The sequence below is a fragment of the Micromys minutus genome (assembly GCF_963924665.1).
Source record: "Micromys minutus genome assembly, chromosome: 14".
In the NCBI taxonomy this organism is placed as follows: Eukaryota; Metazoa; Chordata; class Mammalia; order Rodentia; family Muridae; genus Micromys; species Micromys minutus.
Window position 1 is genome coordinate 8,898,111 of NC_137983.1, and position 17,078 is coordinate 8,915,188.

Consider the following 17,078-nt stretch of genomic DNA (forward strand, 5'->3'; position numbering starts at 1 on the left):
TATCATCTCAGGCTTAAGGAGAGTTTTGGCTGACTAGCTACTGGCACTATCAGTGTGACTGAGTTTTTATGTAAGAACTGAACTCCTGGGTGTTGTCATGACACCACCATGAAATTTCCTTACATGTATAGTTTCATCCAAACTGGGGCAGGAAGAGACCATACATGGAAATCAAAACCCAAGGAGTAAAACTCGTCAGACGCGAACTAGAAATATCCCTGCCTATTCCAGCCTCAATAACAAAAGAGCTCAATTAATTTTACTCATATATCCTATAATTCATACAACACCATCACATTTGTGTGTGATACTTTAAACACACACATACACACACACACACACACACACACACACATAATTTTTGGAGTTCACAGTGAGATTCTAGAGGAATCTGAGGTTCATTCATCATCACATAAGCAAAGCCATAGGAAGTGAACCCCTGCTGTTCACGGAGCTAGTTAGTTAAGTGCACCAGCCCTCCAAGAATTTTTATTTAAGTCCTGGGTAAGTTCTGCAAGCTTTATTCTACTGGTCATGGTACCTGGGATATGAAAGATGCAGAAGACTAACACTGTCTTGTTTTTTGGTTCCTTGTGTTTGAGACAAGCTGTCCCTATTACTGTACAGAATCCACACATGGGAGCCAGAAACACAAGTAAATAAGGAGTAACTCCCTCCATGAATAAATGGGAAGCTATTGGCAATAGAAGCCAGGTGGCATCCAGCTACTCAGAAACAAAGCAGGTCTGAAATTTGAATTTGAAGCTCATTCAATGACCACTAGTGGGTCTAAATTATATTAAAAACTTGGTGCCTTGTGTACATTTAGAAAGAAGTCGTTTTTTTCCAGTTATGTTTTCTTCTTGAAAGACAATTCAGATGGCTACATGGTTGTTATGTGTTTATTATCTACATAGAAAATGCCCATCTCCAATGGGAACATCATCATAATTTTTACTTTGAAATGCAGGTAAAGTTAAAGAAAAAAAAAAACCTTTCTAATCCAAAATAAATGGTTTAAATGATAGTTGCACTGAGACACCGATTTTAACACACTTAGTGAAAACAAAATGAATCAAAACAAATTCAAAGAGAATACAGCAAAATGAGTTGATCCGAAGTCTGTCTGGCACGAGATTCAAATTCCAGAGATTTCAAACAAGTCCTTTCATAGTTACCGGTGTGCAGTATGACTTCATTGCACACAGATTCACTTAGCACAGTAATACTTTAAAACTATAAAGCACACAGCATTTCAGGTGCAAGAAATTATCGTTCATGTCAAAGAAAAAGTTCTCAGGTGATTCCAGGTTAATGCTGTTGCTACAATGTTCCAAAAAAATTCTGCCCCAGGGACTGTTCATTTTAGATGAAGCTCACTGCCTAAGGCATATTTGAGAACATCAGATGTAGCCAAGGGCACCTCTGACAGCTTCCCTGGGAGACGAAGAGGTTGCACATAATTTCATATTATATTATAAGTCATGAAAGACCCATAAATATTCCATCTTCTAAAACGAATTGCTCGGCAGATGCTGGGTTATCAGTGAGCACTTACTTCTAAGACCTGCAGACAGAGTCTATGTAAATATTTTGAAAGTTACAAAGAGTCTCATATAAAAATAAATATTAACTATGATTAAGGAACTACCAAACTACCATATTTAGAATCTGTACTTAGTATCTTTTGATGTACAGAAGATGATATCTAGTAATATTTCATATATCTGGACACAAATATTAATACAGTCCATTTAAGTTCCTATGTATGTGTGCAAATGTGTGTGTGTGTGTGTGTGTGTGTGTGTGTGTGTGTGTTCTGTAAGTTGAGATTTTTTTCCCTTTATGAAAGATTGAAATTTTACAGAAATACTTGGAGTATTTATCATAAATATTTAATTGTTTTATAAACTTTAGTGTAATTTTATCAGAAAATATCTATTATCATTTCTTTAATGTAAATTGTATGTAAAAATGAAGCATTGGATGAGTTTGGTGTTTATTTCAGATAGAATGAAGTATGGGAATATTTCTATCTTACTTTGTTCAGTGTTTTTTTACTCCCAGTGAATATTTAATTTTGTTCGTTCATTACCTCATTCCAAAATGGTGAGTGTCCCACAATTAACATATGCACTGTCTGAAAAAAGTCCAGATGAAGTTAACATTAACAATATCTACTCAGCTATCAGAAACAATGACTTTATGAAATTCTTAAGAAAATGGATGCATCTAGAGAATATCATCCTGAGATAACCCAGTCACAAAAGAACAAACATAATATGTAGTCACTGATAATTGGATACTAACCCCAGAAAGCTCTGAACACCCCAGAAACAACTCACAGACTGTGTGAAGTTCAAGAAAAGAAAAAAAGAAAAAAGAAAAGGAAAAACCATTATATTTACTCCTTACATACCAAGAAAACTTTGACTAAGTTCAGGTTACATCCTGTTTTACATGTACTTTATGCTCATTGTAACTAGTAAGATCTTAATGCACACTATCAAACCTTAAAAAAAAAAAGCCAAGCAATAACAAAAATATATTCGTATACTTTTATGCAAAAATGCTTAATATTTATACATTTATCTTTGTTTTTAAAATAATTTTAATAAAAAAACAATATATATAAACAAGTAAATTATTTTTACCACATTTATTTTGTGCGCATGTATCAAGTACATAGACCTACTGTCATATCTCACATGTAGATGTCAGAAGATAGCTTCCTCCTTAGAGGCTTCAGTTGTTCAGTTTCCTCCATGTGAGAATAGCGGATTAAACCGTTTTACTATACCATCGAAAACATTAAAGTTATACAGTTGTAAACAATCACATTCCCATATATACATATACCTGTTTGGTCTGTTTCACTTATGTCTATTCCCTGTACGTATGTTGCATGCTATCATAGAGACATGTGTGTGCATTTGAAGGACAGAGGTCAATATCCTGCATCTTCCTTTATTGCATCCCGTTTAAGACAGTCTCTCTGGACCTAGAGCTTCACAGTTTGGCTATGCTGACTACCATGTAAGGCCCAGGAATCTTCCTGGGAACTACCATTACACACGTTTGCTGCTCTGACATTTTCTTGTATGTGCTGATGATCAAAAGCAGAACTCATACTTGCATAACAATCACCTGGAAAACCAAGCCATCTCAGCTCTGTGATTCATTAATTTAACCGCTATTCTAATTTTCTCACCAAAGCTCTAAACACAGAAAACAGAGAACTAAATGATCCATGCAGAGACTTCCCCACCTGGGGAATCCATCCCATATTCAGCCACCAAACCCAGACAATATTGTGGATGCCAAGACATGCTGACAGGTGCCTGACATCACTGTCTCATAAGAGCCTCCGCCAGACTCTGAGAAATACAAAATCAGATCCTCTCAACCAACCATTGGACAGAGAACCAGGCGGGGAATGGAGGAGTTAGAAAAGGGACCGAAGAAGTTGAAGGGGTTTTCAACCCCATAGGAAGAATTACAATATCAACCAACCAGACCCCCAAGCCCCTGTCCCAGAGCTCCCAGGGACTAAACCACCAACCAAAATGTACACATAGAGGGACCCATGACTTTAGCTGCATATGTAGCAGAGGATGGTCTTATCGAGCACCAAAGAAAGGTGAGGCCCTTGGTCCTGTGAAGGCTCAATGCTCCAGTACAGGAGAATGCCAGAGCAGGGAGTTGGGAGTGATTGGGTGGATAGGTAGAGAAACACTTTCATAGAGGCAGAGTGAGGGAGGATGGAATAGGGGGATTCCAGAGGGTAAACCAAGAAAGGGGATAACATTTGAAATATAAGTAAAGAAAATGTCATATGTGTGTGTGTGTATGTGTATGTATGTATGTGTGTGTATGTGTGTGTGTGTGTGTGTGTGTGTGTGTGTGTAATAACTTCCAGCCCATGTTATTCATTCAGGGAGAATGCTTTTCAAAGGTCAAAATAAAAGTTACTCCCACATAGAAAAATACTGTATACATTTTTTGGGGGTGCAACAGATTAAGTACTAAAATGTAGTATAAAGGACCCAGAAAGGAAGGATAGTGGCTTGAATATGCATAAAGAAAAATACAATTAAATAATAAATATAAGTAAAATCAAAATTAAAAAAAAGAAGATAAGAAAAGAACTGAGCTTTGCAATTTGTACATTACTCCACCCCCAGCACACATATACACACACAAGCACAGGCACATTCACACAGAAAGAGAAGTGGGGGTCATAGCATGGCCTCCTAGTTTGTACATTCACATAAATACATGTGATTTTTTAAATAAAATATGTAAAATTAAAAGCACTACATAATGCACAATTCCACTTGTAAGATACTTGTGTAAATAAATGAGCAGAGAATCTTGATATTCTTGTGCACACCTAATGATGGGGACAATAGTTCTCACCACATAGACATGGCTAGTTGCACATATATACATGTGAATGAACACACATACATACACACACACACACACATATATATATATACAGGTGAATGACCAAATCAAGACTCTGTACATGGAATGGTCTATCATTAACTCTCAGAGCAGAGATAAATCAAAGATGGGGAAATGTCTCAGCCAGTAAACTGTTTGGTGTGCAAGCATGAATACTTAAGTTTAATACCCAGCACCTAGATAAAAGTCTGTGTGTGTGCTGGGATACACATGCAATACCAGTACAGGGGATGTGGAGACTGGAGGATCTCTAGGTCTTTCTGACCAGGTTGATAGAAATTCTGCTTCAAAATATAAGCTGGAAAAAATATGAGAACACCCATTGTTAGCTTTTGACTTCCACGTTCATTTGCAAATAAGTGTTTATGTATTTCCACAAACAAGTGCACACACTTGAGATTTAACTTGCACACAAAACAAATGTGAACCTGCACATATACATGAATGCATAATATAAATTTGTAACAATCTATGCCATATTTAAATTTGAAGAACATCAAAGGGAATTCTGGTATGATTTCATTTATGTGAAATGTTCAGTAAAATTAATAGTAACAGGGAGTGGAATAGTGGCGGCCAGGGGCTGGTAAGATAGAAAGTCCTTCAGAGGGTACAAAATTGGAAGTTTAAAGGATATAAACTTATTGAAACTGTGTGGACCAGAGTGAAAACATTCTACCTGAAATGTATTCAAACCCGCCAACTTTATACTTTAACCACAATTAACATTGAGATTTAATGTATAAAGACTGTACTGAACTACATTATATGTTCTAAAGTCCCAGTCTGTAATTGACAGGCTTAATAGCAACTACGGGAAACAAAACATTATTACTCCTGCATTTCAGGGAAAGAACTTTGGCTCCCAAGTAGCAGTACAAGCTGTTGTTAAGTGTCATGGTCATTTTCCAGATTCAGGATGCTGTGAAACATCATCTACTGTGCGATTAAAACTTTGTTCTTGGCATGCACTCACAGGATACATTGTATGATATGTTATCTTGCCCTGGGCAATACCAGTCAGCGACAGCTCTCAAAAGCCATGCGATCTCCAGGAAAGGCAATCAATTCTCCTCAGAAAACAAAATCATTTAAGCTATGACTTTCCCTAGACTATGTGTGTAAACACATTTTGGAATACTACCATTTTGAGGTGTGTCGGTTTTATCAGGATTTTACCCATTCTAAAGCTCAGAATTATCAGTTAAATACACAAATGTCACTGAATGACTTTCTCTAGCTCTGACATTTTATCTCTCATTTTCTCACCATTTCAATGGGAAATTGTACACGTGCAGTTCGCTCATGCCTAAGTTGTCCTCAGCAGAGATGTGATCTAAAGAGAGGTAACTGAGAAGTTTAATTCAACCTAACACAGTTTTTTTTTTTTTTCTGGGGTTTCCAAAGTATCTTCTGAGGCTCTCTTATCTTTCATCTTATCATTAGAAGTAGGAAAACAAAGCACATAGAACAAGGTGGTTTTCTGTGATCAGAAAGGTATCAATCAGACTAGTATCAGTCAATGTCTAGCCAAGAAAGAATCTGCACTAGTTTCATTGAATTTTTACCAATTACCTCTTTTGATATTTTCAATAAGCACACTGCTATCCTCAATAAAACTCTGAATGATCTATTTACATGTGAACTTCAGACATGTATGCATTTACTATATCTGCAGTCATTTGATAATAGTGACCACCATTTATTATATCAAATGGTTTTCTAACTATGGTCTCATTTTTACCCAATACCTGCTGAACTCACAGTAAGTTTTCCACCCCCAAATACACAAATAAACTTATATTGTTTTCCTATGAATTCTGAGCCTACAGATTCATTACCATTTTTTCTTTGATAAAAGTTTTTAATAATGTATTTAAAGTTTTGCATTTATTATATATTTGTTATTTCCATTGCTAAATATAATGAGTGTATTTTGTATTTCTATAATTGCAGAATTTGCTTAGTTTTCAGCAAGTAGATACATAAATTGCAAAACTTCACTAAAACTATTCTGACAATATTCAAATATAGTTTATTTTACCTGTTGTGTTTAGAAAACGTATGTGTTTTTTTTATTAGCAGGAATCTATAACAATTAAGTTGGCATACCAGCCTGCTATTAACATTTATACAACTTGCCATTGTTCTTAATTATTAAAAAAAAATATCTAGACATTACAAATAATTTATCTGTGTAATATGTTTCTACTGAAGTCAAAAAAGCAATCTGGCAAATGCTAAAAGCTAAAAAAAAAATAATATTATGGGCTGCTGAAATAGCTAGGTATTTAACTTTTGTTTTCATATTGAAAGAGTACAATTAAAATCCTGACATCTTTCCTAATGAGAAAGCAATGAAAACAGAAGTTTGAATTTTCTATAATTGTCCTTCTATCGCACGCAAACATTACAGGTTTTTATTATTCATCAAGTAATTTTACTGAACCAACTCAATATCATGTTTCTGAAGTAAGAAGCTAAGCTCCATCCTAAGCTGTTGGTGATCTCTTGATGTCAAGTAACAAAAGACAAGGGGCCACGTCTGCACAGCAGGCTCTGACAAATCAGACTTCTGCTCTTTCTACCTCTGAACTGCCCAAGAGATACCAATGCCCACAGAGTGTCCTTAGCTTCGAAGCACAAGAGCTACTTGAAGTGGACAGGGATGTGATTGCTAACGTAATTCTGGTGAAAGGTTCTTGTTATTAGTGGTATTTTCTTGTTTCTCTATCAAACCAGACAAGATATGGAAGCAACAGAGCAAACAGGGCGTCCTGTCTTTAAAGTAACGGTAACTTATAAATTATCTAAAAGAAAAAAGACACAAAACAAAGTAAAACCTACCAATTTACCAATAGTCATCAATGCCTCTCAAAAGACATTTTAGGCTTGTTACCAAATAGTTGCAGCTGAAAAAGACTTCCCGGAGAACAAGTTAAATGACGTTCACACAGCTAAGCAAGCTTGGTCATCAGCCTTCTTTTTATATTCCACTGGATGTTCTTTGTTGATTCTGACCATCATCAGGCCCCCTAAGAACTAACATGTGACTGCCACCAGTCATGAATAAGGAGCACTTCAGCCTTGCCATGAGCAGCACTCCTTATCCTGTTACTCACTGATTAAGAAAAAAATGAGAAATGGTATGGAATTATTATGATAGAATGCCACACAAACCACTTACAGGCAATGATAAAATTCATTATCAGTAGAAACATCAGTGAATATTAAGAGGGATTCACAATGATATTTATCATAGAATAACTATATAGATTGCTATATAGATACTTCTCATAAAGTAAGATATTGCAAATGTTTTCTTAATGTTAGTCTTTCTCCAGTGGAGTTTACACATCCTTGTCATGTTGCCATGTAAATCAGTTAAGATTGAAGTTACATGAACAAAAGTCATGTGTGATACATTTACACAATAGAGTACTACTCAGCTATCAGAAACAAAGACTTAATGAAATTCTTAAGAAAATGAATGCATCTAGAGAATATCATCCTGAGTAAGGTAACCCAGTCACAAAAGAACAGACATAATATGCAGTCACTGATAATAGGATACTAAGCCCAGAAAGCTCTGAACACACCAGAAACAACTCACTATATGAAGTTCAAGAAAATAAAATAAAAAACCATTTTGCTTGATCTTTACACACCAAGAAATCTTTGACTAATTCCAGGCTGCATCTTGCTTTACATGTACTTTATGCTCATTGTAACTAGTAAGATCCTAATGCATACTATCAAAACTTTAAAAAAAAAAACCAAGCACTGACAAAAATGTATTCGTATACTTTTATGCAAAAATGCTTAAAATTTGTACATTTATCTTTGTTTTTTAAAATAAAGTTGTTCAAAAAAAGATTGAAGCTAGATGAACAGAAGTCATATGTGAACACTCACAGGTTTTTCACAATACGTGAAGGAGTTTCTTTTCTTAGAACTCTTGTGAGTTCTTGCTAGACAAAAGTCTCCCATTTGTGTAGGTCACTGCTTGCAACCAAAACTCTGAAACCTCTGAACTGCATGACAAATTTTTGGGTATGCAGAAGTGGAACTGTCTGATAAAATACAACAGTTAAAAGAGAAGATACTTAAAGAGACAAGAGGTTTTCTCCTTGGCAATGTACATCTAAATATAATGCACACTAAATATACTATCTTATTTTTAAATGTAATTTGTAACAACTCTGATAGAGTTATAATAGTTACTGTAGGTGAACTTTAGGATGGGGTAAGGACTCTGACCTTGAGCAAAAGGAATTTCATAGTCCAACAACCTACATAAATTGTAAAAATAGGCAATACTGAGAGCAGAAAAGATGAAAAGGTTTTCACAAATGAGAGAAGACATCTAAAGACTCCACGAGCTTCAGGAACTGTAATATGCGTACAGAAGATCCAAAGAGCATCCTTTAAAAGTAAGTACATAAAATAAAATAAAATTTTGACCCAGATCATGAAATCATCAAAATGAAAATTGAATAAGAACATAAAATGTCACTATGAGTCAGATTCATAAGATCTAAAAGCATTCAACTCATAGTCTCATTGTTCAAGTAGAAACTAAAAAGGTTTCTGGCAAACAATACGCCCCTTTTGAATATATATCTCATAAGTTTAAAAGTTCCCCTTCCTGTGAGAAGATGGTACTCTGGCTACACAGCTAACAGCAATTGAGATCACTTCAACTTAAGCAGGATTAAGAAAGAGAATCTAACATGCATTAAAATAATCAGAGAAGAGTTATAGGCTTTCTGTGAACCATGTTATATATAATATGTAAAATGCATGTGGTTTAAATGCATAGCTATATATTCCAATGATGGTACTTATTTTTATTTGTTTTCTGTACCAATTTGAGATATATATACATAAAAATGTTACATAGATACATATATATTATTCACATCAATATCACAATATACTGCAATATAAACTTATATATATTTACTATATATTCATAAATAAAATATAACATATATAAGGATAGTAGTATCCCATATAGCTAATTTTGAAATAATTATAACTGAATAGATAGCAAAATGTATTTTTCTGCTTCACAATATGTCTTTTAGAATGAGTTCATAACAGAGATTAATAAGTCATCACCAGCAAAGAATTCTCAACAGAGAGACTCACATGATGCCAGTTCAAGAAGTTGAGAGATATTCTCTGGCTTGTTTTCGGTATCCTGTGATACTGGACCTGAGAAACAACAACACTAAATCCCCACTGGCAGGTAGAGAGTAATGGTGGAGACAGAGGGAAGAACAAGGATATGGAGGTGTTAACAGAGCCACAATCCAATTAGGATTCCAGTGACTGGAGTTTAGTTACTGTAAAGAATGAGTCCTTACTGCCTCAGTGATTTATTGGCCACAAAATAGCCATGTTACTCTATGGTTTCCTTTGAAAAGTCTATTGATTTTCTGCAGATTAAATCTCTCTGGGATTTAAACAACATGAATACTAGACCCATATTCATATGGCTTCTTTCTATAGCCCTCCATATACTCTGACCTGCAAATGTGTACCTAATGATAAAATGGCTCCTGAGAACGAAACTGTGGAATCATCATCAAAGTAAAACAATGAAAAGAGCACACTAGTGAAAATGTAAGAAATAAACAGTCTTCTCAAGGGAAAGCTATGAACATGACTATAGTAAAATATAAGCATTGAGAGTCAAGAAAAATAGTTCAGTAGCACAGTATACATTCAACATGTGTTAGAACCTGGATTCAATATCTGGAAATTGAGTTTACACATACACAGTCACACACACACACACACACACACACACACACACACACACACATCATTCCCACAGTCATGTACGCTCATAGATACAGACACATGGTTATCAACATTAGCCTTTGTATTAGAAATATCCTGTCGTGGTTTGAATGAAAATAGATACCATCAAATTATATATAATCTTAAACTTAAAGTCTTTTTTTTTCCAGTATTAGAAAATGAGCCTGGTTGGATTAAATGCATTAATGGGGATGGGATTAGACATTTCAAATGTCATTTCAAATATCATTTCAGGAAGTGCTGCTTCTCTGCTTCCTGCTATTATAGCTAGATATAAGTTCTCAGTAACTGCTCCACTACCTTGCCTGCTAACATGCTTTTGGTGTGATGCCCATAGACTCTACCCTTCCAGAACCATGGACACCAAGTTAAACAGTTTCTTTTATAAGTTGCCTTGATCAAGTTATCTATCACAGTGATAGAAAAGTAACTATGACATCAATGATTGGGATGGGACAGAGACTAACCGTTAACTATGTAAACTCATTCACATAATTAACAGTTTCTTAATGCTCCCTAAATTTGCATGGATTATATACTATTGCAAACAAAAATAGTAGAACTCAGCTACCTACCACAAGACAGCATCAGTGAGGAGCCCACCAACATGCTAAAGTTGTACCTGGTGCTCAAGCTCAAAAGACTACCTCACTAACCTGCAGGCTACAGACAACTGGAAGAGACTTTAAATCTATTGTTCATATGCTAAAAATACAGTAACTTTAAGAGACAGAAGACAGAAAGTACATGAACAAGGACAATTGTTTGATTGACCCCTTAACAAAAGACGTTACAACTGGAACACTGAGTCTCAGGAAAGATTCCTCATTGTGAACCATCATGTCTCCAGTGATCCATTTACTACAGAACCTCAGCTCAGATGGAAAAGGTGGATTGAAAGAAAAGTAGAAGATAAAGAAGCTTTATTTACTCCTCAATACCCCCCTCTTCAGCTACTTTCTAAGAAATGAAATTATCACCGATAAGCCTTAGCCCTTTGAGCTGTAGATGTACCACTGTCATCAGAACAAAATTACTTTCCCGTGTGTTTTTTAGAGACTTGCATATGTCATTTAGTTGTAGGTGAAGTTCTTAAAGTTAAGTTGAAGATGTTGTTACTGCCAGTAAACATTAACATTTACTTAAGTAGTAGCTACAGAGCAAAATTTGTTGTGGACTTTTTATATCAATGTTAAACATTTCTTGAAACAAGTTAAGACTGAGATCCATGTAATTTTTGAAACACAAATTTAATTCTGACTAAAGCTTAAAGTTTCAGCTTAAAGGTGAAATCTCGATTTTCTTCTACAGTGTACAAACATGATGATAGCCGCATGGATTTCCTTTCCTATGCTTTTACTGTACTCGTTCCAATGAGCAGCTCTCTCTTTTTTTTTTTTTTTTTTATTGAAGAACTTTATTTTACAAAACAAAGATAAATGTACACATTTTAAACATTTTTGCATAAAAGTATACGATACATTTTTGTCATTGCTTGGCTTTTTTTTTAAGGTTTGATAGTGTGCATTAAGATCTTACTAGCTACAATGAGCATAAAGTACATGTAAAACGGGATGTAACCTGGAATTAGTCAAAGTTTTCTTGGTGTGTAAGGAGTAAACATAATTGTGTTTTCTTTTCTTTCTTTTTTTTTTCCTTGAACTTCACACAGTCTGTGAGTTGTTTCTGGGGTTTTCAGAGCTTTCTGGGGTTAGTATCAAATTATCAGTGACTGCATATTATGTCGGTTCTTTTGTGACTGGGTAATCTCGCTTAGGATGATATTCTCTAGATACATCCATTTTCTTCAGAATTTCATAAGGTCATTTTTTTTCTGATATCTGAGTAGTACTCCATCGTGTAAATGAGCAGCTCTTAATGGGCCCTCATATTTTTTCTCTTCTGCCACTTTTAATTAACACTTGTACCTCAGTGAGATCAGCAACATACAGACTTGATGACAGCATTATGTTATGTGTTTCGGAGTTCTTCATTGGTTTACAGCTTCTTTACTCAGTTACCACAGGATAAGATTGTGTTTTGATTGAACTTATTGGACATAAATGCTTAAAATGTGTTATATATGAGCCATTTGAGCTAATGACTCAGTTTCCACTTTATTGTCTTAATATATAAAAGTGAGATAGAAGATTATTTTTCTGTCCACTGCTTGGACAAAGCAATGGTATTTCCCAAATTCTTCCACTGAGGAAACTTGTGTAATTAATATCACAACACAACAGTGCTTGGGGAATAAAAGCATTTATTCCATATGTCTACAGAACATAACCTATTGAAAGAAGTATAAGAATTTTTCATGATGTCTGTATCTTTAATTTTAATTCTTCCCCTCTCCATTTCCCTCCCCACCTCAGTGTGTACCCCCACATGTGTGTCTGTCTGCCTGCCTCTTTGTGTGTGTGTTAAGAGATTGATCTTGGGTCTCTTGCATAGCAGAACTGAGACCTCTTTTCTCATTTTAAATTTCTATAAGCATATTTTGAATATACCATACTGGTTCTATTTTAGTAGTTTTTAAATGTCTTGACTTCTGCTAAAATCTTAGGTGAATTTAAGCTTTAATTTTCTTCCAAAAACAAAGAAATTAAAGACTCTGCTAGAATTTTACTCTAAATGATCTTTAAAGGAATAAGTTTCCTGTGTTATAAAATTGTATTTGCATTGGTTTAAAAAAGGCAAGGAATATAACAGAATAAAAGCTATTGTACAAATTGAAAGTGTAAAGTAGCTGAAAGTACTCAGAGATGTCCTTTATTACTATTCATCTTTCCTTTAGTTTCATTCTTTTCCTTGAATTTTACTAAGGAAATTGTTATCAGGAATGTTCTGTTCCTCATCTTTAAAGATTGAGTATAGTGTGTGTGTGTGTGTGTGTGTGTGTGTGTGTGTGTGTATTAAAAAAAGAAATGTTAGTTTCTTGATATTCAATTATAATTATATACGCAATAAAGTTCTAAAATCTAATTTAAATGAGGGCACATTTGAACCTGTAAGGGGTTACTTGTAAAATAATATTAGCTTTACAGAAAAGAAAATAAGAATTAAGTCTACTACTAATTATCCCTGATAATTAATTATACAGATGAAGCATATCTTCTAAGTTATGTCAATTTCTTTTAAAAGAAGCATAGAGAGAATTTGCCTAAGTTCTATTGTGTTTATGACAAGAGTCTCCAATGACCTTGTCTCTTTGCCTTTCTCTCATCAGAGTGCAGAAACAGATTTTAGATCGGAAGCTCAAACAGAATATTAGAGATAAACTCTGTAAGACAGAATTCACACTTCAAACAATGCATAGAACCTTGTGCTTGCACCCCAAATGAGTCTAAAATATCAGCCTCCTTTGCACTGATAAAAATGCTAGGGAATGACCTGCCCCCCTGAGAAAAGAAGCTAAGAAGGCAGCAGTGTTTCAGGAGGTCTGCACCAGGGTGTAGGTGATGAGTGCTGAATGGAAGCCACTCTGAACTCTCCTCCATTCTCAGCAAGGAGCAACAGGTATGCAAAGGCAATGTGCAATCCCAGTACATTTCCTCTTGTGCCTGCTCAGAGTGAGCCTCATAAAACATAGCTCATTTCCTCATGGCTACTCTAAAATTACTTAATTTGTTTTAACAAATCAGAGTTGCATATGTGAAAATGCACATTGATACACACACACACTCACACACACACACACACACACACACACACACACACACACACACACACACACACATATTTCTTCTACATGACTTTACATTTTTGATGGACTATTCTAGGTAAAGCATATAACCACCCCCCCTGGGAATAATGTGGTAGATATACTCTGTTTCTTTTGAAGTTCAGTGCATGAGTCCTAGAAGATTTACATTTATAGTAGGCACCTTAGCTGTTGCAACACAAATGCTCACATACTGAACAAAAGTCAACTGCTTTCTCTTACCATTAAATCAATTTCACCAAAACCAGAGACCCCTAGGACAGGCAAGATTACAAATGTATTAGACTTACCTAAAATTCATTTTAAAAGATAATATTTATCCTATAAATACCTGTCAATATGGGAAGTACTGTTCAAACACTGGCAAAAATTTCAATATTTCTTTTCTCAAGTACAGGCATGAAAAATGGCAATTCTTTTCTGTTCCAAAATCTCTCTTTGCTTACTTCCGGCTGTACTTAATATTAGTGCTAGCTTAAAGCAGGTACATAAGCACTTTGCCTTTACAAGAGTAAAGAATATTCATTTAGCAAAAATAGTGTCCACATTTCATTCATAAAGGGAAATTGAGTCCTGTAATAAGGATGAACACAATTATCTCCCATGCTGTAAATTCACTCCGACTATCATCTAGATTTACATTTAAACCACAGTCACATTTCTTCACAACCTCTCTGTGAGACTCCCCTTGCCGGTTAGTTTACAGAGCCACGATGGGAGAAGTGAATGATGTCTCTAGGATGAGAATTAGTCCAAGCCTCCATTTGTTTTCCAAATCGTGAGAACCTGGGCTAATCGGAGAAGTTAGCTCACAGCCTGGGCAAGCACTCCTGACTGACTCAGAGAGGCAGTTTCCCAAATGCCATTACAAGGCTAGAAGAGGATTATGAATCACTTTGCCAATTCCCAACCCCCTTGGTTTCACAGGGTGGGCTAAGAATGGGACCCAGAGGTCAGAATGATCTCCTAGGGCATCAGCCCGAGTTCAAGGCTCGGTATAGCAGCAAATTTTCTCATGGGACTCTATTCAGATCAGGTATGGGTGACTGGTCCTGTCTATTGGCTCCAGGCAAATATATGTGGGAGTCTCTAAAGCCCGTGGCTTTTAAAGAGCTCTTTAGAGAACTCCCAAGGGATTCTACAGTTTAACTCTTTCTTTGCTACTCCAGTTCCTCCGCATCACCCCAGTACACACAAGACCAACGTGTTCCAGGGCAAGTGAATGCAGAAATAGAATCCGATGAACAGTTTTTACGTAATCGGCAGCATTTCAACTTCTGTGGACTGATGCTGCCAAACAAGCTGGCACCCGGAGAGCGCAGGGATTTATAAATGTTACATCTTTGTACCGCCTCCCTCAAATTCTTAATGGGCCATTAGTAAGGAGATCGATCTTAGTTACTTTATAGCCAGGCAACAGCACCGGCACCCTGCTGTGTTTACTAGTGCCAGAAACACCATTCAAAAGTTGAGAAGGTCGAAGCAGCTACTTCACAAACCTTTGGGGGGCGAAAAATTGGGGTAAGGTGAGGTGAAAAGGGGGAAGAGAATGAACCTGGTGTGACCTCAGAAGCATATGTAACAAGCAAATCCCTACTTAAGCTATCTGGAGGGGAGTAGAGACTGCTAAGTTCTACAGCGACAGGATACAAGCTGTATCACCTCCTACTCCCCCGCCCTCCACCACTCTAGTTCCTTAGAAAACCTGGCCCCTTCCCCACCTCTCCTGGCCACAGCGGTTGCCAGCTCCGGAGGCTAAGCGCATGGCTGGAGATGGGTGTGCATCACTTACGTCTCGAAATTTGTTCCACTGTCCGACTTCCTTGTCATACTGAGAGACTGTGGTGAGCCATTGTTTTTCATCCAGAAAATTACCGCCGTCTGACCGCCCCCCGGCCACAGCCACCGCCGCGGCTGCTGCAAGAGTCTGGGTGCACCAAGCCGCTGCACACACACACAATAAGGCTGACACCTTGAGCATCTGGGAAGGAGACACAACCAGGGGGTAGGGAGCGGTGTCAGAGACCGGGTGCGAAGATGGGGGCGCCCCTGGTAGGCATGCATCACCGAGGACAGGTTGGAAAGAAGGGGAGACGAGCAGGGACAGGGGTGTCCCCTTCTAGGAGGCTTCACCCCCAAACCTGGGCACTCACACACACGCAGACCAAAGGGAGAAGAAGGGGGTCTAAGGGAGAAAGCCCCAAGCAGCAAGAGTCCCAGCGGCCAGATAAAACGCTTGCCGGCCCATCACCTTGTTGGGAGCGGGCACAGAGCTCGCAGCTCCTGATGGAAACGCAGCCGGCTCTGGCAACTCGCTTCTCGATGGAGCTGCTGCACGCGCCGCCGTCTCAGCCGTCCACTCAGCTCCCTGCGCTGGGCGCTCCCCCCATCCCACCCTCCCCGCGCCTATCCCTTGCCAGCTCCCCTCACTTCACCCCTCCCTCCCCCACCTCCTTCCTCCCCTCCTCCTATCCCACCTTCCTCTCACTGAATCCCAGCTGCAGCAAGTTCCGGATGCAAAGCCTGGCTGGAGCCAGAGGATGCAGTGAGCTCCTCTACTAGGAATCCTTTGCTTTCTAACCTCTTGCCTCCAGAAAAGGTTCTCCTGTTCCAAGCACAGCCAGGTCATTCTCTGTTCTCTTGGACTGAACGCCCGCTGAGCACAGTATCTCCCTCTCTGCTGCTCCTGTTCTTCAATTTCAAGGGTGGTCAGGCAGCTATAATCAAAGAGAAAAGAAGAAAACTTTCCTCATGACAGAGTGAGAATCCCTGGGACTTTACCTTGAACCTGAACTCAGCTCCTTCTTCCTAAAGACCATCATAAGGCCTTGGGCAAGCTCTTCAGTTTAAGGCAAGCTCTCCAGTCTCTGAAAATGTGTGCTCTGAACTTCTGGATTATTTCAGAGCCAAACTCTCTCTTAAGATTTGGCAGGCAAAGTGTTTGATTTCCCCAACATGTTATGCTCCGTGCACACAACCCATTTTTCCTTTCTAAAATCTCTCCAGTAACCGTGGTGTATGCTACAGTCCTTAAAGCAAAGTTAAACTACAT

The 17,078-nt window shown here is 37.3% G+C and overlaps 1 protein-coding gene across 1 annotated transcript in view; it reads right to left on the reverse strand.

Annotated features, from left to right (window-relative positions):
• SPOCK3 (SPARC (osteonectin), cwcv and kazal like domains proteoglycan 3) overlaps window positions 1-16,385 on the reverse strand; it is a 421,151-nt gene extending 404,766 nt beyond the window's left edge. Inside the window, exons 1-2 of the mRNA XM_080928625.1 lie at window positions 16,278-16,385; window positions 15,819-16,007 (exon numbers count right to left, since the gene is read on the reverse strand). Coding sequence (XP_080784751.1) covers window positions 15,819-16,007 — 189 coding nt within the window. The 5' untranslated portion in view covers window positions 16,278-16,385. The remainder of the gene's footprint in view (window positions 1-15,818; window positions 16,008-16,277) is intronic.
• Window positions 16,386-17,078: the final 693 nt, after the last annotated feature.